The 21,754-nt window shown below is 37.1% G+C and overlaps 1 protein-coding gene across 2 annotated transcripts in view; it reads left to right on the top strand.

Annotated features, from left to right (window-relative positions):
- The window catches only part of LOC149544847 (protein MICRORCHIDIA 2-like), a 114,062-nt gene that overhangs the window by 74,653 nt on the left and 17,655 nt on the right, over nucleotides 1–21,754 (top strand). For both annotated transcript variants that reach the window (XM_089795426.1, XM_089795425.1), the window contains exons 14-16: nucleotides 6,003–6,054; nucleotides 6,163–6,274; nucleotides 7,381–8,155. In XM_089795426.1, coding sequence (XP_089651552.1) covers nucleotides 6,003–6,054; nucleotides 6,163–6,274; nucleotides 7,381–8,155 — 939 coding nt within the window. The remainder of the gene's footprint in view (nucleotides 1–6,002; nucleotides 6,055–6,162; nucleotides 6,275–7,380; nucleotides 8,156–21,754) is intronic.

Here is a 21,754-nt window from a genome sequence, read left to right as displayed (position 1 = left end):
GATGAGGAATTAATGTGCATAGCAATTTAGACATCATTCACCCACCACGCCACCAACTAACAGGAAAGTTGCTCGCGTGAGCAAGGAAAAAGATGGAGATTGAGATTAGAGGGAGGCTGACATTTGAAGCAACCTTAAAAGAGAGGGAGCCTATAGAGGATATAATTCAGTCAACCTTTGGTGATCTTGATCATATTAATTCAGAGGGAGTAAACCATGTTGTGATGGATTTGCTAATAATATAAATTTGGAATACATAGATTGCAAGATCTTCATTCATGTCGCACAATCATACTCAATTAAGATATTGGCGTATTGTGGACGAGTTTGAGAAAATGGAAGGACATGTTTGCTTCTACTATTAAGCTAAATGAATGTTTGGACCTTCAGTGGATAAAAAGAGCAAGTTGGAACGTAGAGAGGAGTTGTCATATTTGATACAAAATTGTTCAACAATATAAGAATGAGTGGAAATTTTACATTGTGGGGGGAATAATAGTCAATGTTCCATTCTCACTTGAACCTTATTTAGAGGGGAGATGTTCCATTCTCAAATAATTTAAAAAAGACAATTTCTAAATCTTCATGTGCAGAGAAGAATTCTTATCATTTACATTTATCTACTCTTTGCAGTCTCTCTTATTTGTAATTCTATACGTACTATAAGGGTTATTTGCCTTGATCTTTTCCTTTATGGTTGAGGATATTCTTACAAGAAAAGAAGGTTGGTACTTTACATAATGCTACCTAATGTTGTGCAAACTCAATCTAATGATAGTAGCGACAAAGACCTTGATGATCAAGATGGATAAAATGAAGCTCTTGAAGCAAACATCTTCGATGATTGAGATTATGAGATTCTTCTACATTAATAGGGAGTATAACACTTCTTCTAAAGCAACGAAGGAGCTTAGAAGATTGATACTAAGAGGGAGTCTAAAAATACATTTATGTGACTGCATAATTTTGGTGGGCCTAGCCCTATATACATCATGAGGAAGTAACGACTTATCACTGAAGATTGAAAGATTAATATCAGATTCAGAAAGAGTCTGAGAGGTATCGTTAGGTGAAGAGAGTCTTAAAGGGAACAACTACATGACCTGACTTCCTAGGATCATTGTTTAGAGGGAGAAATTTTGAGATGCAATCCTTTGTGGATGATATCTTCTCTATGAGGAGAAGTTCTAAGTGAAATTCTTTGTAATGTGCTCTCCTATATTGGAGAGAAGTCTAAGGTGAAAACCCTTCTTCCACCCTCTAGTAGTAGCTATGTTAGGTCCACCTTTTGACTTGGTTCATGGTGGATATCATGTGAGTTACCACATGATGCTATTATGATTAGGTCATGAAAGGTGACAATCTTTCATTGATGTATATATTTACAGGGGAGCTATTGAAAGGTGACTATCTTATCAATAGCTAGACTTGTTATCATAACAGACTACATTAAGTTGTTGTCTTAGAGTGTCGGAAGTTATGATAATGAACATAAGGTAACTATTGTAAGGTGATGATCTTATGAATAGTTGACCTATCTCCTAACATCAAAATGTGTTGGAGCAAGTAGTATCTTGGTTCTTCGGGCTGAATTTTGCCGGACGCCTTGATAACCAACTTATCATGGTTATTTGGGCTGGATTTTGCCGGACACCTTGATAATCAACTCATCATGGTTCTTCGGGCTAGATCTTGCTGGACACCATAACTTAAGTCTATTATAGACCACACTTAAGGTGGTATTCAAATCTTGTATTATAATTGCTCAAATTTAGCTTCATAGGTAATTGAATCAAATTCCATATGTAATATATGTCTATATATATATATGTGTTGATGGATTTATGTTGATATCCTTATATATGTCATTCTAGGAATATCATACTGAGTTGATATATCTTCATATACTTGAGAGCACAAGGTGTTCTACAAATCCTCCCAAGCTAAGAGGGTGTCTTAAAGTTGTACCTTCATTCGGATAAATTTGATCTGAAATTCATTGTTGTTATTTTTAAATCATCATTTTCTATATATACGTATTCATGTAACAATAATAAATATTAGTATATATATTATAGTATATATAACACACACACACACACACACACACACACACACATGTAAACATATGTATACATATGTACATATATATTATACTAATTAGTATTATGAAATATATATGTAAGAATTTGGTATAGCTTTGATACCATGTAAGAATTTGCCTTAGGGCAAGATTCACCCAAGATTGTAGACCTCGAACACAAGCACAACTGTAGACCAAAAATGAGTATGATCAATATATCAGAGTATGTCCTCATACGTTGCTCTGAATTGTATGTAATGATTGTACACACTAGGAGTACCTGTATATAAAGGCCTCTCAGGAAGCACCTAGAATATCTCTAGAAAGGGCCAGGAAATAAGCATGACAACTAAGCACATGTTTTATCCATCATTCTAGATGATAGGATAAGGATGATGAGGTGTATCTCAAGTGGAGATATTGTAGAGACTATGTGCTTCATTAGTGTGGTAACTTCTATGTTGTAGACACCATGTGTATAAAAGAGGTGCGAACTCCTGTGATGTCAACATGACAACTCACAAGAGTGCACATACTTCTCGATGACTAAATAAATAAATAAAATAATACATTAACCTAAGTAAACTTAAGTAAGTGTAAATAGTAAATACGTATTTACACTAACAATATATATATATATATATATAATGATGATTAAACCATGGAGACATGTCTCTTCATCTCTCCTCTCATATTTATATGAGATCCAAATCTGCATTTGGAACATATCAATCACAATGGTCATATTATTACATTTGCAGAAAAAATCCATGTTACTTAACATAGATAAATAAAATAATAATACTAATACAATATTAATAATGGTATAGTTATAATTTATTATAATCAAATTATAATATTGTAGAATATATTAAATAAGTATGAAAATTAAATAATAATAAATCTCAACAAATAATAATAAAATAATAAATAATCTAGGCTTCGACTCATTAGCTATTGTCTTACAGAGTTAAATATTTGTTTGGTATTGGTTGTACATTAATACTTCCTCTATCGCTGAGACAATTATTCTTAGTTACTGGATTCGTGTATCAGACCCCGGATCCCAAGAAAGGCTTAAGGGTTTGGCTTTGTAAAAGCTTGAGGGAAACCGTTGAGTTTGGTGTCCAAGCTACTTGTTGCATCTCAACATTCTCATAGACTGGAATAATAATGAGGATAGCATGGGCTTCTCAATTCATATATAGTTTATTACAAATTTACCTATAAGGGTAGTCTCAAGAGAGAGAATAAAGGTATATTTTGGGAGAGGCTAGTGTAAATCCAGCCAATTTGTTAGTCCAAGAGAGGATAGGGATCAGTGACCCCAAGCGCCTTGTAGGCAAGTCCTAAGAAAAGTTTAAGGGCTTGGATCTATAAACTTTGAGGAAAGCTGTTGAATTTGGTGTCTAATCAATTTGTTTACAACCTAAGCATTCTTCTCTACTAGAATAATAATAATAGAAAGACAAAACAAGCATCCCACTGAGTTGGCCACCTCATGTGGATGCTTAAAAACTACCACTGAGGCCAAGGGGGCCAAAGTTCCACTCTTGGACTTATTATGGGATTGGCTTAGAGTCACGACACACATTTTCTTTGAAACTTATACATACACATGCATTAATGATCACTTGTGGGTGCAGGATTCTATTGAAGAAGTAAACTTTGTAAATCATTTTCTCGACTCTAGTAAATTGTAATGCATTAATCAAGAATCCATGGATTGTGTCCATAGCATCTTTGCTTCTTATTTTCATGCATTCATATGTCTGCATTGTGTTTTCATGAATTTACGTGTCTACTTCACATTTTGATGTACTTGAGTGTGTACTTCGTGTTTTCATGCATAGTGATGTATACTCCATAAATCCCTTATGTCTTTTTTTATCCAATTATATGCCTCGTATGATGGCTTTACGAGAAAAGTTATTTATAAATGAGTTTTGGTTGGGGACAAGCAAAATTTGAGGGGAGGATTGTAATATTCTTGTCAAAATAAAGATCTATATAATTAAAATAGAAATGAATAGATAAATAAAATAATAATATAATAGTAATAATGATATAGTTATAATTTATTATAATCATATTATAATATTGCGTAATATATTAATATTAAAATATAAGAGTTAAATATTTTTATATAAAAGTTTAGAACGATAAAATGTAACATTTAGATTAATAATGATAATATATATATATATATATATATATATATATATATATATATATAATGCCTAAAATATAAAATAATATTAGTATTAATAATAAATATTAACATAACAACAAAATTAATGTTAATGAATAAAATAATTAATTAAATGAAAAGGCACACCTTTTCTCATACAAAGGTATTAAAGAGATTAAATCACTCAAAAAAGACATTGCGAAGGAAAAAGAATATATATGGAATTAGTCTGCAAAGTTCTATCCAGAAATTTAAGATAAATTACGTAAGGTCCTTACAAGGGACATAACACTTGGAAGTTCCATCTTAGAGAATTCCATGATGAGACGAGAAAATGCAACAAAATTTCCCTCAAAATTCAATAATCAATCTCTTTGAGCAAAACTAGTAACTTCAAAATAAATAAATGGAGTAACAAACAACAAATTATTAAAAAATATCTCAACCACGATAAAGTTAGCGACATGAGCTTGTCGACAATATATGGCTCACCAAAAATGGACCTTGTTTGCAAATTTTGTGCATATTTGCAAAAAAGGTTTGTTAAAGGCACTTTGGAGTAAAATTTAGCACCAGTGCACCACAAGGACACTTCAGCAACAAAAATAATGCATGTGATAGTAAAAGAATTGAATATGGTGGGCATTTACATTGCAAGCCCCATCGTGTTGGGGTAAGCGGACCCCACTCATGCGCACATGGGCTCAAATTTGCATCACCAACACAAGCATTCAACTCTAAATTTATCAATTGGACACCAGTGTATGTAATGAACAAAACAACTCGTGGGATTATTACCAACACTATTCAATTGGCAAAATGGTTCCACCTGCTCTAAACGCCTCCTCTGGATTCAAAACCCTAAACCTGAAATAAATATCACATCAAATAACATATTTGATAGAAAAAATTAATTTTTGCTTAATCAACAATATCAGTCAAACAAAAATGCTCGATACCAACAACAATATAAACTCAGACTTGAATGCAGGTCCAAACAATGGAACTGCCTGGTAAAAAGAATTATACCGAAAGGTCATGATGCTGCGTTTCAAGGAATTTGAATGGCTTGTAAAACGCCAGGATAGGCTGACCTGCAAGACTATTGCACCATGCAAATATGTAATGCCTATCGAACACATAGAAAAAAGTTAAAAACCTTTTGACCAAGGGTAAATAGGCTGATAGATGCCCAGGTCGATCAAAAGAACTCAGTGCGTTCCAAAAATGAAAATGTGGTTCAGGAGAAGAACGTGGAACAAAGAAACTGCCTGCAAATAGGTAACCAGACTTGCCAAAAACGAAACAAAATTATCCACCAAAGATAACTATTTGTGATTAGATCGTCGTTCCAAGCACTAACCATGAACAATTTGCCTCACTAGAGAGCTTGATAAACAAAGTAGGGGTGTAAGCAAAAAATACTAATTCTCTGATATAAGTTTGATTGTACACGAGGCCTATTTAAAGTTCTTTTTTCATCTGTAATTTTTCTTTGATCACACTTTTTGCACAATTTTCATTAAATCAAATTCTTATTTTTAATTAGTGACTTAGAAGCATCTACATGCTATTGTTTGAGTGTTTTCTAATCAAAGTTTCTTTAGGTTATGGTTAGTTTTGTATCACATAGATTTGTCTGGTAGACCAGATTTCAGCTGTTTTCTGCTTTTTGCTTATTATATTGTTCTTAAATTTCTTCTCTATTATGCATATCTATTAATGCAGCCCTTCTGGAAAGTTTTTCATGAAAACAGCAGCAGAGGAAGAGGTGTTGTAGGTAATTCTTTTTCAGCCATATCTCAGTATGTTTCTCTTTTATGAGAATTGATTTTATTATTAAGTGAATTGTGTGTTGCCAAATGTTAAATCTGAACTCTGAATACAGGTGTGCTTGAAGCCAATTTTATTGAGCCTGCACATGACAAACAGGATTTTGAAAGAACTGCAGTGTTGCTTAGACTGGAGACTCGACTGAAATTAATGACAATAGAATATTGGTGAGTATTTACCTGTTTTCTGACTGAAGCATATATGCACAGATCTTTGAGTGATGATATTTGGTGCATCTCTTGAAGTTGCTGTGCATATTTAAATGAAAAAACTCATAAATCCTTGTGAATGGTTTATATATTATACGAGTTTCTGCAATTTGGAAATCAAACCTGAGATAGCTTAGCTGTAAGGATCACAGACTTGACTGTAAAATGTCCTTGCATTCATGGATGCTCTCTGAGCATGTTTGTTTTACTTTCTTATTAAGGAGATCAGATTTTTGCAATTAACAAATATTAAATATTGATTACTATCGTTCTCGATTAGATTGTATAGAAGCTTTTTGTATCAATACTATACTTAATCTAATTTAGAAACAGAATAATTAATTAGTTGTCTATTTTTGTATTTTTTATTGTTTGTGAGTTCTTGTACCATATGTATTTGTATATTTGCCCTTTTGATATACATTTGTATTGTATTGGTCAATTGAATAGTAATATAATTATTAGTTCTATTCGGATTAAATCATCTGTGGACAAGTTTACTATTTTTTTAAGATTGATTTTTATTTTTATTTTGGTCCCATAGACCTGTGGGTGGTCTTTTGTTGGACATTAATAAATTTATCTTATCTTATCTATAACAAATATCCATTTAGATGCAGGATGTTTATGGTAACTATACATGCAATATTTTGTTAAGTTGTGAAGTGCGCATGTGTTATGCAAACTCACAATCATTTTGAACAACTATATGGTAATCGACTCATAATGTAGTTTCTCAGGTATTCACTTACAGACTTGTTGCTTTTAAAGTCTCCAATCATATTGCTATTTTAGGCTACGACTAGGTTCATTGTTAGGTCCTAGCGTAATTCTATTTGTACAAGATAAATTTAGACTGTAGCAACTGGTTTTTCTTACTGTTGTGTGCTGGACCAACAACCTTATGGAGATTGCAAGATTTTGGATATATGGTATTGTATTAAAGTCATAAACATACTACTGAAATCTTCTAATAAGGTGTTTTAATAAACTATATGTGACATTAATGTCACTCTGTTGTGGTTGATTTCTGGTTTATATGCTATGTGTTAAATGTTTCACAGGAATTTACATTGTGCACTAATTGGCTACCATCCAAGCACTGCAAAACTCAACAAGTCACGAAATGTCCCCAGTGGTACCTCAGGGCCAACATCCAGTCAACCTGCAGTAGCATCACCCCTTAACCACGCTGGAGGGCCTTATGATGCTGTAAGGCAGACCATTGCAAGCTCTTCTTCTTTCCCAGGTATTAGCTCTGGAGCAATGGGAAGTACACCTCTAAGTCAAATGGCATCAGCTTCATCAAATTTTGTGGCAGCTGGGGTACATATGGAGCAAAGGAACACTGAGAATTTTGAAACAAAACCAACAATATTGAGGCCAGGTGTAGTAAATCTGACTCCATTTAGTTCTGTGCCACCAAATTTGACCGACGATTTTAAACCTTCTATAACCAGAATACCTCCAGTTAGTGGCATATCTCCCAATACTAGCATGCCCGAGGAGATACCCAGTGTTCAATTAAACCCATCCATTACTGCTTCTGTAGGGAGAACTGCAAATGCCCCTGCTTCACCTCCTCCTACTCCTCCACAACAGAGTTCAGATGTTGAAATAAATGACCAAGGAAGAAATGAAGACTCTGACAGCAGTCTTAGAAGAAAACAACCTTCTAATGGTTCCTTATCTGCACTGGTCAATGGTTGTCCAAGTACCTTGCTAAAAACAAAGAGGAAGATTTCAGAGGTAGCTTTGTCTGATGAGTCAGAAGTATCCAAGAGACAGGCTTCTGGAACCAGAAATATTGTGGAAAATCATGACCACTCAAACATTCAGGTTAAGTTGCCTGTTCTCTGAATTATCTTTTGTATTATTATACTGATATTATTATGTTTCCTTTGCTTGGTTTTATTTTCAATTCCTGCATGTTCCTATTATGTAATCTTGGTTAAGCATTCTTACCATGCAATATAGTTATCTGTCGGTGAATACCAAATAGATTTGTAGTGTCAAATCTTCAAAAGCTAACTTTTACAAAATTGGCCGAGTTGAATAAGAGGAGGATGATGTTGGTGTTTTACCTTTTTTGTAATTCTCTTCTTCACTTACAATCTGCAATTGAGTTGTCTCCAGTTTCAATGGCAACAATTTGGGTAGCAACAAGGTTAGCAACTCGTCTTCTTCTTAAACAAAAATCTAACCTCTGGGGGTTTTTGCATGATAAAGAAGCACTTGTGATTTTCCAGATTAGTTCTTTTTTTCCTATTCATTTATGTTTACCAGCTTGTTACTTTTGGCTACAAATGCTTTCATAGGTTTCTTCATGTATTTATTCATATGGATGAATTGAGATAGAAGTGAATGTTCATTATCAACGCATATATTCGTTAATTTATTATTTTAACTCCGTCTTAGTTTGCAATAGACCTTGGTAGAAGGGGGCAAAAATATTTGTCTGTAGCATCATTCAACCTTTCAGCACGTGACCGAACTGTTATGTCTTCATGTAAGGTCTCCAGAATAATAGACACATCTGCAAATATAGAAATGTATTGATTCGTGCCTACTCTACCATCGCCATTAAATTTAGAGAGATTTTTGAGGGAGCTATGAGGTAGAGATTGAAGCTGTATTCTCAAGGCAAGGGGATCACTTGCTGCAGCTTCTAGTAGGGCCATGCAGATTTTTGTGACCACTCCAACATGCAGGGCAAAACACTGAAGCATTCCAAGATGAAACACCAAATAGCAAATCTTCTCTTGAAAAAAGACACCGCATATGCTAAAGATTGCAAAGAAGATTATATGGGTGACTCCAAGGTTCATGTTCTTGTTAGACACAACTCAGATTATGATTTGGTTTGCTGGTAACCATGCAGGGACTTACACTATTCATGCAATGGAATATCAGCTTTCTAATGTGGATGATTTGGCAATGATAGTCTTCCACTACTTCTAACAAAACAAAGTGTTGAAAGATAAGGATTTAGGATTCTAATTTAACTTTAATAACGGAAACAAATATTAATGGTGAGGTGACACTAAGGAGGATGCAATCATTTAAGGATGCATGGATGATTTTCATTTCATCAACAATTATTCAAATACCCAATGAAGGCGCAACCCAAATGAACATCTCTAACTAAAGTTAAGTGCTTGCACTCCTTCTTGCAATCAACCAGTACCAAAAGGCACGAACATAAGTTTCTTCATGATTCACCAACAACAATATCTTGCATTCATCCACTTTAAGTACTTCTACTCAACATAAATAAACTCCTAATCTAAGTGAGCAAATTTAGAAAACATGCTAACTCCCAAACTTCACAAGCATTCACTATGATAAAAACAATGAATTAGGATAGAATTTGATAGTATTATTGCAATAATCTTTTCAAGTCCCCACTTTACAAATGAGAAGACCTTGCCTTTTACAATTGTTCCAAGTACAATGAATGACCTTGATTGATTCAAGATTAGTGGCCACAATTATATCAACATAGCCCTAATGTAACTACCACTCACAAGCATCAAATGATATCCAATTACAATAAGGCGCCAACTTCTTTAAAAAAGGATAAACAAAAACACATTTCCCTTTACCCCACCAACAGTCATCACAAGGCAAAGGAAAAGGGGAGGAGCAACATGACCGACCTTCACCGTAGAGCTTGTGGAATGAAGCCCTCAATCCTTGCTTGCAAAATTGTGTTGATTATGGCTTTAGACCAATCTTCCTTTGCCTTGTTTGATTCCTCTCGAGCTCACAGCAACTCCACAAGGTGAACTTTATCTTCGGCTGTCCACCCAAACCTAACATTCATCTAAGAGATGTCTTGATCAATGATGTGCTACGTAACCAATAGCCTTACAATAAACCATGCCTTCCTTGCTTCTTAAAACCACTTGTGCCTTAGATTTTCCACAAAACTCCACACAAGGGCGTGTATTTTGTGCCTGAGATCTTCTCAATGCTCGTAACCCTTTCCCCCAAATTAACTCCAATGCTAGGAACAAAGTTGGCCAAAATCTCCTCAAGCCCTATTAAGGTTTCCATTGGGATCAATTGATGCATCATGTAACGTACAATGTCCTTCCTTTCACCCAATTGTAGTACCCAAGCTAAAATAATTGAGTAGATGTCTGTGTTTGTTTGGTAACAATTCTCTAATTGATAAAACATTTCAAGCAAAAGCCAGTCAACGTAACTTACTCAGACTATGTAAACTCCTCTTCATGACAATCACAAACCGTTTGTGCATTGAGGACATTGATCTTGACTTGTTGAGCCTCCATAGGTCCTCTTATGACGTTTTGGGCCTTCTTATGAAGTGCAACATACATCTTTTATAGCTTTTTTGAGTCATCTAATCTTGTGGTATGTAATGGGTTTCATTGCTTGCTTGGCTCCCACTTTTTCACTTGTAGATGTAATGATGGTGGGGCTAGTGTTGTGGATTATGCTTTCTTATCTCAATTGTTCATCCCCCTAATTCATTAGCTCTCCATCACCCCATACCGTTGGGTGACTACCCCCTTCTTTGCCTCTCCATCTCTTGCACCCGCTCCCCCCCTCTCTTCCTCTCTCTCTCTCTCCCCTCACCTTTCCTCCCTCTCCTTCCGTCTCCACTCCCCTCTTACCTCCTCTGCTCGTCACCCTCTTTACACCCTGCTATACTTTGATGGGGGTGATCCCATTCTCTTCCTCTCATCTTAGTCAACTCCTTTGGATGGATCCAGTCACTAGTTCCCTTGCTTGTATCTCCATGTCATTCTCCCACCTTTCCGCTATTGTTTGGGAGGCTGCCCTATTTTCTTTCCCCCATTCGTTCACCCCATCAGATCCCCCTTCCAAGCCTAAACACCCTTGTCCCACGAATTGTTGGTATTATGATGACTGTGATGCTTTCCACTCTCGCCTTTGCCTTGCCTTCATTCATTGTCAACCCTCCTTCCTCGCCATGAAGTTTTCCTACCAACTCCTCTGTCAGAAGAAACGCCTCTTCATTTCCAAGCTTAGAGTTTCCCTTTGCTCTTCCCTCTTCCATTCTCCCAAGTCCTTTTAGTGCGCCATTTTTCCCTATCATTCACTCTCCACCCTAGGTTTGAGAAAAGGTCATCGTTTCCCACATTTCCTCTCTTTATGATATTCATGTTTAGCCTCCTATCCAGATCACCCCCCTCTGCGTGCCATCTCTTCACTTGTTTGACTACTTCAGAGGCTATTAGATACATAAGCATTGGTAGACCTGTTGATGAGGAGAGCTTTTAGGATGAGCTCTTAAAGATTGGTGTCATCCTCTTGTGTAATTCTTTCAGAGCTCTTCAACCATGTGATTTGTTGGGGATTTCCACCCTCTTGGTCCCTCACTCAATCTACAATAGGCCTTGCCTTTGACTCCAATAATTATAGGACTTTTATGGCTGACCACACTTTCTCAAAGCTATATGCCATGGTTCTGAATATTCTCTTTTCTAAAGAACTTGATTAGGGACATATGAGGGCAAGTGGCAAGGTTGGTTTCAGACAGGTCTATCAGAGTATGGATCATATTTTGACTCTCTACACTATCATTGAGGAGGCTTGCTCTCATTCCTTGAAGGTTTACTATTGCTTTGCTGACTTTCCCAAAGCCTTGACATGGTCCCTTGGTGAGTCCTTTTTAAGACTTTGGGATATTGGCATCTCTTATGTTCTCGTCACCAACATTATGAGATTATACAAGGTTCTTTTGGACCATCCTAGGATATGTATTGGCCTCTCTGATTTCATTAGTAGTCCCATTGGGGTGAAGCAGGGTGCCCCTTATCGCCTACTTTGTTCAAGATTATGTTGACAAGCTAGTTGAGTTCCTCCATGAGCACCTTCCGAGGGATGATGGTTACATTCTCCATCATGTGTTGATTCGTTTGTGTATGATGTGGTCCTTTTGGCCTATGCTTGCAAGGTTCTTCAAAGATAGTTGGATTGCTTGGCTTCTTTTAGTGATATGAGGAGGTTGACTGTGAATCTAGGTAAAATTGAAAGTAATGGCATCGAATTGCCTTTAAACCTCTCACCTTCATTTTACTTTTAGTAGCTTTGACCTTGAGATATTTTGATCTTAGACTTGCTTGGGGGTGACATTTTTTGGTCCTTGCTTTAGCTTGAGGCTCGCAATATAGTTCTGTACTAACAAATGTTTTAGATCCCTTTCTCCTCTTGCGAGTCAATGCATCAGACATCATTTCGAGGACATCTTGTTGAAGATGTCCTTTCTTAATACACCTGTTTGGCTCGTTGTTCTTTATGGCTTTGTGGTTTTGAGGTCTTCTCTTCTAGAGTCAGATTGGGCTTCTAGTGAGAGGTTTCAGATTCTCCTTCGACCATTCATTAGATGTAGACACTCTACTCCTCACGACATTGTTCTTGTAGAGTTTAGGGTCCTTCCTTTTAGGCTCGAGGCCATTTTTGAACTTGTTTGGTTCTTGCATTGTCTTTGTGGTTTTGCTGATTGCTGTGAGGGTTGTCAAGGATATCTGTACCTCGCCTAATGGTCCTAAGAGTCCCTTGTTCATTCAACTACCCTTCCAGTTAGTCTTGCGGCTAATTTGCTAGTTTTGTGACCCATATGAGTTCCATTGGGATTGATATTGACCATTTTCCCGTGTTCTAGTACTCTTTGGATGCCCCTCCACACCTCCTCTCCCTAGGGCGCTGAGCAGATGCATTAGAGATGATATCTATAGGTACTACATTCACACCACGTAGGTTAACCCTCCTTGGGCACTTTCTACATATTTGTGATGGCATAATTGTTTGCCTTACACTTCTCGTCACTAGTTATACTCCCTAAGGATTCACTTGGGGTTGTTTAGAGTGGGCTGCCACCATCTCCATGTTGAGACCAGCCATTAGTTAGATTGGGGTGCCAACTTTGTACTCTTAGCAAGGTGTTCGCAAAGGAGTACATTATATCCACTATCCTATCTACTATGAGATTTGAGGTAGTTTCTATTGTCTCTTAGGGAGGCTCAATCTCTCTCCTCCTTTAGGTTTACTGATCAGAGATGTGTTGCTCTTTATCTATAGGAGGCCATCCATCTACAAGATCACTCTTTTTAGTGCCCTTTGACCGATCAACTTATTGTGTCTTTCTTTCTTGGTACGGTGCATGGTACCAAGAGGGACCTTGCATTGCCTACTCATTCTGGGTCCGTGAGGACTTGCAAATCCTACTTTCAGAGATCCATTTCTTCTAGTCAAGTGGGACACCTCCAGAGACAACATCATCGACACTGCCTCCCTACTACTTTTAAGGATTATACTTCAGTTTTGGGATTTTCCTCTGCCACTTTGGCTCCCTAGTTGTTTAGTGGCTTGGGGTTGACTCTTTGCCCCTCCCACTCTCCTCGTGTTCTTTAGGGTCTTGGTTTTTGGTCTCTTCCTTTCTTCTATCACTCTTTTTCTTTTCTCTTTCGTCATCGTTTGGTATTCCTGTTGTTGGTTGCTCTCTTGTTTGCTCTTCGGTCATATTCTTGTTGTTGGTTGCTCTCTTGTTTGCTCTTCGGTCACCATTTGGTATTTCTATTGTTGGTTGCTCTCTTGTTTGCTCTTTGGTAACCTTGACCTGTTTGTGGTCACCTGTTGGACATTAATAAAATCTAACTTTATCTTTATTCCTTCACTTTGCCGTATTCAAGGGATTCTTTTCTTCTACTTCTTTTAGTTGTGCTTGTTCTTGTTTTTGTGCTCTACTTCTAGTATAATACTTGTGTGGACCAATCTCTCAAGAGGTGATAATATTAATTCAAATACTTGCATTGTTACTACTGATTACTACTATATGACCCACATGCAACGATTATATTTGACATCCAACAGAAAATCTTGACATGCAATTGAAAATCTTTGACATGCAACTGAAACCCTCCCAAGGTAGCAGGGTCACCTTGCTCAGATATCGCTGAAATATCTTAAACTATGATATTGTCTCAAATTGGATTTGGATTTCAATTCTTGAAATGTTTTGCTTCATTTCATTGCAAAGTAACATGCAAACATGCCAACTAAATAGGAAAAAGAAACGATATAAAGGAAATAAGCAATTTTAAAGAGAACTCTATTGAAAATGATTCTGATATTAAACATGCATGGTTGTTACATAAATATTCTGCTGAAACATACATGCAATGAACCCACACGATTCCACTCAAATATCATCAAAGCCCTTATGAGAGATGATCTTTTATAGTAGTATAGCTGTCCACAAAAGTGAACAATGTAATGCATTTGTGAATCTTGAAGCAAATCCACCAAGGGGGCTGATTTGGATTCTCATCAAATCAACAAACCATCTAGGTTTCCATCCTGGGGTTTTACTGAGCCTTTTAGCTCACAAAGAAAATACCTAAAATAAAAGTAATGATCTCCAAATTGCCTTCACAATTCCTTTCTTCCTTTTATAATAACGTTCTCTCTATCTGAGATATACTTTATTTCATTTCCCTTCAAAATGCAACTTTGCATTTTCATTTGAAGTTGACGTTATAATAAAGTCTATTAAGTTATTGACTTTTGATAGTACTTATTTTATTGAAATCACTTTTTATTAAATTAATTAAAATAAAGTCATCCTTTTCATATTTAATTTATTTGAACAACTTTAAATATTTAATTTATTAATTTATTTCGCCAATGTTTGGGGACATTACTAATGGATTGATAAAAATAAAGAGCTAGTTGCAAATGTGATCATGATATCAAGGAGTGGCTAATGTTTAATGTTTGTCCATCCATCCATATTGAGCAACATGTCCTTAGCTAGTTTTGCCTCCTATCCTCCATCAACAATCTTGCTTTTGAATATGCTCTCATGGAGGTGGTTTATAGCATATGTTCTCCAAGGAGGAACACATGTTTTTTCAACCTTTGGTTTCATCATGTTGACAATGTGTTACATGAAAGGGATCATGTGTGTAAATTTTTTTGGCAGTTGAATAATTTGTCTTTTCATGTGATGCACATTCAACATCCTTGCAGCTGCCACTTGCCTGTCACTAGTCTTCTTCTTTCCACTTGTAAAACCTTTAACATTAACATTCAAATTTAAATAAGTAATTTATCAATTTATTTCACCAATGTTTAGGGACTTCACAAATGGATTAATAAAAATAAAGAGCTAGTTGCATATGTGATTATGATATCAAGGAATGGTTAATGTTTATTGTTTGTCCATTCATCCATACTGAGCAACACATCCTTAGCTAGGTTCGCCTCCTATCCTCCATCAACAAGCTTGCTTTTGAATACTCTCTCAAGGAGGTGGTTTATAGTCTATGTTCTCCAAGGAGGGCATACGAGGAACACACATTTAAAAAAAAAACATTTGTTTCAAAATATTGACAATGTATCACATGAAAGGGATGATATGTGCATAAACATTTTTTGGCAATTAAATAATTTGTCTTTTCTTGTAATTGCACATTCAACACCCTTGCAAGTGCCCCTTGCTTGTCACTAGTCTTCCTCTTTCCACTTGTAAAACCTTCAACATTAACTGAAGCCGGATCCAATATTATGCAAAGGGTTGGTCAATGATTCAATGTTGAGCCTATAATTAAGGGGGGCACTGTGCCCATGACTACACAAAGGAGGAAACCCCTTATCATTTGTGTAGATGGTGTGATTTGGGTGACTACAAAGATGCCAACTATCGGAAGCTTGGAGTTAATTTACTAAACAGTGAGAAGATTAGTGCGAATGAAGGAGTGTTGGCGATCACCTCGCCGCAGGCCAAAAAGGTGACGTATCCTGACCTTTGTAGAGAACAAGAGTGTATGGGAAGCTAAGGAAGACATTCTGAAGGAACTGATGACTCAACAAAGGGAGACACATGAGATGACAACCACCTCATATGAGACAAAAGTAGAACAAAACATTTTGAGGCAAATGCTGTAGATGGAAGTACTCGTAAAGATCAAAGACCTCCTTGAGACAATGCCGTAGTTAAAAATGACCTTGCTTAGCACCATACCGATACCAAGCCATATGATAGAGTGCATAGATGTTCACATTGACCTTTCAATGGAATTAATGTCACTTAAGGTAAACAATGGTTGATACCTCACGATTGTGGAGATGGGCATCCTCAGGACCATAATCAAAGACACAATCGTCGATGGAGGGTTGGGGGTGAATGTATTGCCGCTAGAGATATGCAAGAAATTGGGGAAGTTGACACAATGGCCACAAACTTTTAATCTAGTGGGTGCCAATCAACATGACATCAAGCTGAAATATTGATGGTGTAATGGTGACAATTGCTACCCAACCCTTTGTCCTATATTTTGTTGCAATCCCCTTGAAGAAGAAAGGATATGATGCCATCTTGGGAAGAGGGCGGCTTGTTATGGCAAGGGTGAACAATAATTGGAAGAGGAACACTTTGTCAGTGGAGGGCGGAGGAAAGAAACATGTCATCACCCTCAGAACCTAGATGGCAAGTGAAATAAGTAGGCTAGATGACGAAAAGTGTTAGATGGAGCCAAATGAAGAAGGCATACTAGAACTTCAGGGATGCTTGAAAGATGACATTGATTCCATGAATGGATGTTTTCATTGGCAAATGAGAGACTAGGAGCTATTCTAGTGCAACATGTTGCAGGTAGAAGAGGAGTCGAAGGACTTGTTTCCACTAGAGCACAAGGAGTAAGGAGTACAAGGAAGGAGAGGCTTGAGTGAACGAGACTTTGACACACAAGTTTGACAAAGAGAGACCCATATAGTACGAGGAACCCTCATTGCAAGCCACAAACCTCAGAGATGAGGCAAACCCTAGAAACATATTGGTAGGGGATGACTGGAATCAAATGTTGAAGCAGTAACATTTAAAATTTTAATGGAGTAGAAGGATGTATTTGAATTTTGCATGGATGTACAAGGACCTGAAGGGAGTACCTCCAAAGTTAAGCTTACACCTCATTCCATTAGTTCCTAGAGCTGGTTGGTATGGAAGAGGTCATACCGAATGTAATAAGATCTATGCCGCGAAAGTTAATGAAGAGACAGAGCAAATGTTGGAGGTGGGTATCATTTTAAGGGTGTAGACAAGCTAATGGGTATCCCGTATCTTTATATTAGTAAAGGAGGCAAATTAGATCCGCATTTTTGTGTGTACTTTAGGTGCCTAATCGCTGCCACCATTAAAGATCCCTTCCCCATTCAAACAATATCTTGGAGGATGTGGGCCAATATGAAATGTATTCATTCATGGATGGGTTTTGGGGGTATAACTAAATCTCCATCGTGGAAGAGGATAAACTAAAGACAACATTCATGGTGGAGGATGGAGTTTGTGCATATAACCAGATACCCTTGGAACTTTGTAATCCGTTAGTGACCTTTCAGAGGATAATCTTGCACATCTTTGACAAGATATTGGCGGGAAACTTCAAGGCTTTTGTGGATGATTAGTCCATCTATAGCAGGCATAAGACACACTTGGTAGCCCTTCAAAAGTGCATGGAGAGGTGTCGTAGAGCAAGATTGACACCAAATCTTAAGAAGTGCAAATTCATGGTGCCATAGGGAAAGTTGTTGGTACACATCGTCTGTAAGGCTGGATTGAAAACAAACCCTGACAAGGTGAGGGTGATCGTGGAGATGGAGCATCCCATGAATGTCATTGTAGTGCAGTCATTCCTTGGCCACATTGGGTACTATAGAAGACTTATCAAAAACTTTTATTAAGTCTCATACCCATTGGACAAATTAACGTAGAAGGGCGAGCCTTACACTTGGGGGATAGTGTAAGGAAAAGCACTTTTGAAGAGTTGAAGACAACATTGTGGGTGCACCCACTTGGGGGCTGGTGTAAGGAGAAGCCCTTTTGAAGAGTTGAAGACAACAATAGTGGGTGCACCAATCTTTACATACCCAAATTGGGATAAGGAATTCTACGTCCACGCGAATGCTTTAAATATTTCTATAGATACTATGTTGGCTCAAGTGGGTGACCAGTTGTCGAATCTTGAAAAGAACTATAGTACAATCGAGAAGGAGGCTCTCGGGATGACTTGTGTAGTTTAGAAGTTTAGGCACTATTTATTGGTGACCCGTTTACATTCTAGGTAGACCACCAGGGACCAATGTATCTGGTAAATAAACCTTCACAATCTTGTACTACTAGGGAAGAGACATATGATTGCATACCAGTTGTCAAGGATAAGATCCAAAGAGCTGGTAGAAGGCATTAATGACGATTTCCTAGATGCCCACTTGTTTTACACTGCACTACTATTGATGTGGTACACCAGCATCGAAGAGTATCTCTCAATGTTGTAGTTCCCAAAGGGATATGGTGCCAGACGGAAGAAGGAAGCTTGTTCTCAGGAGTAGACCATTTCAATTGATTAACAAACTATTGTATAGAATGGGGCTTGACTAGGTGCTACAAAGATGTGTCACGAAGGAGGAAGTCCTGGGTGTTTTGAGGAAAGCACATGAAGGTCTAAAAGGTGAACACATGGGACCAGACACAACGACACAAAAGGTGTTGCTTGTAGGCCTCTGGTAGCCCACATTATACAACAATGCTCGAGACTGGGTCATGGGGTGTGATACATGTCAGCAAGATGGAAAGGCACTGAAGGGGGATTTCATGTTGCTCAACCTCTTGCACACTAAGGAGTTGTTTGGATGACGGGGATTGGATTTTATTAGACCACTAAAGGTTAGTCAGACTTAGAGGTACTGATACATTGTGGTGGCGACAAAATATCTAACCAAGTGGGTAGAAGCATTAGCCCTACTTGATTTTTTTGCATTGAGTACAACGAAGTTTATTTACGATAAAATCATCTTGTGATGCAATATCCTCATTTAGTTGACGAGTGATCAAGGACACTTCGCTAATCTTGTCATCATGCAGTTACCCACAAAGTTTAAACTTTGACGCGGTCCTTGGTTGGAGAAACTTCAGAGATCGGTCCTATTGTCCAACAAGAGCAAACACAATGTAAACAAGTAGTATGTGGAAAGAACCAAGCGAGATCAACATTCATTAACATAAATCAGATATACAAAACACTCAACAATTGACCTTATTATGCTAGGCGCATACATGCCAACTTGCGTACAATCTTCGATCAGATACCTTAGATCCAATTCTAGAGAACTGAAATCCTTATTGAGGAATTGATATTCCTTGAGATATATTACACTACAATATATAGGCATTACGACATGCAGGTTTGCCTCATGATCCAAACATTCCCAAAGAATGGGAAACATATTATAACAAACAGGTCTTGTTTCAAATGATATCGAACGAGTGACATAACACATTTGAAAGCTTACGGTTCTAGATTTAGGTGCTCACATATTCTAAGAACATTGCTGAAAGCGCTACTAAAGATGCACAATCACAAATTTCTATTGCGAGATCAAAATCCACTGAAGGTCATGAAAATGGACAAGAACGCTCCTACCCAAGAGAGAGAACAAACCATAATAGTATAACTTGAGCAACAAAGAACCCGTCAATTTGCAAACCTAGGAATACGAATCAAACTAGCTCTAGATCATGATTCAAATGTTGCAAGTGTTGACTTGAACAAACAAGGATCATTGAAACGATCAACAAAGTGGAAAACTAGGAAAATTGAAAAACTGAAAACAAAATATTTTTGGTTGATACAAGATTGCTCCAAACTCAAGATGCTCCTGCATCAAACACCTGGGGATGATAAGAATGTGAGAAGAATTTAGAAGATCCAACTCAGCATGAGAAATCCATGAAGAATCCTCTACTAGTCTCTCCTTCCACTTTGGTAGTCCTTGAAAATTCTTATGCAGAAGATACCATGAATTTTCAAATTGTCCTTCAAAAGGCACCCTAAAGAGCATGTTCATGCCATTTGGGAAGAAGAGATCAAGGGTACCTACAAAATAGCCAAATTTCGTTGTTCGGAGAAGATAGAGAAGGCACCTCACGAAGTAGCGATATTCACTACTTCAGGTTGGCTATATTAAAGAGCTTGCAAAACAACGATTTTTTTGCGAAACTGCATGTACTAACACAAGGTAGCTGCGAAGTGGTGACTTTTCGCCATTTTGGGAAAACTATTAAGTGGGTAGTGTGAAATGGCAATTTTTGCTGCTTCGGAAGTGGTAGCCGGGTGACATAGCAAAAATGCAAAACTGACTAGTGAACATCTCAAAAGGCAAATAAGTCATTTCAAGTACTTTAAAGTATGAAGCAATAATTGCAAGAGTGTTTGAGATGGGGTAAGCGAAGTGGAAAGTGGCCACTTGTGTGAAATGTCTCAAATCATAAATGTAAGTTAAATAAGAAATAAAGACAACTTATTAAGGGAAAGAAATCATTCTACGGAAAGAAATCATTCTACACGAAGTATCGCTCTAGGATGAGGAGGAATTTGGACATCGAGCAAGTGAGCTGCGTCATTGCATTTGCAAATTCTGAAAACCATAAGTTAAATCCTCTACTTGAATTTGAGCTTCTGTTAAAATGGCACCCAAAAAAGAAGTTAGTATTAAGAAAGAAGTAGTTGTTAGAATAAAGGAGAAAACATAGAAAAAACCATCCAGAAAACACTCCTAGAATTATCTAGATTTCTCTGCTACTGGAACTATGTCCATATTTTTTGATGAGTTTAATGGGTGTAAGGATGCAAGTCATCCAATTTATGGTAGGTTCTTATTTTGGTACTTTTATGCGAACAAGAATGAAAAAGAACCTAGAAATAATGCCTAGAAACTAGACCTAGGCAAGATGATAGTTCCACATGTGTTTGTAGATATTGAACTCATCAATATTTTAGCCGAGCCTTACGAACCAACAACAAACGGTTAGGAAATCAGATGGAATGCCCTTGCTGGTCATAACTAGGTCATGCATTGAAGAATGTTTTGGTTTAAGCACTTAGGCTCTAACCAAAATGACAGACCAGTTCACAATTGACTATGAAAGAATGATGATATTTAGGCTCACAAAAATTGCCCATTTTATGAATAGAGGTAATAAATAGATAATGTCAGTTGAGAATGTGGGCCCTCATTCCGTGGATAGATTTATGAGTTTCTTAAAAAATACCTATTATGGATTGGCTTAGTTGTTTGGAGAAGATTCAAAAGAGAAGATTCCCTTAATCACATGTACATGTCTTTGACGATTCAAAGCCCTCACTATGACCTAGAGTTTGGCTTTGCTAGCAAAATTGAGAGAACACTACATACACAACTAGCGAGGTGGAAGACCACCAAATCTTTTAAAAATTGTTTTCTGCTATGTCATTTGCCAGTGTCTCAAAATGCTGACCAGTTTAGGAATTCCTTGAAGCTGATCACAACTAATGACCAAGGTAGCCCATTACTCATCTAGATGTGGTGTAGAGCTTGGGATAAGCATGTTAAGGATGGAGATTATAAAGT

This window comes from Cupressus sempervirens, chromosome 8 (assembly GCF_028749045.1).
Source record: "Cupressus sempervirens isolate cs-2001-9-10 chromosome 8, ASM2874904v1, whole genome shotgun sequence".
In the NCBI taxonomy this organism is placed as follows: Eukaryota; Viridiplantae; Streptophyta; class Pinopsida; order Cupressales; family Cupressaceae; genus Cupressus; species Cupressus sempervirens.
The sequence above is the reverse complement of the archived record's forward strand: the minus strand, read 5'-3'. Positions and strand labels throughout refer to the sequence as shown.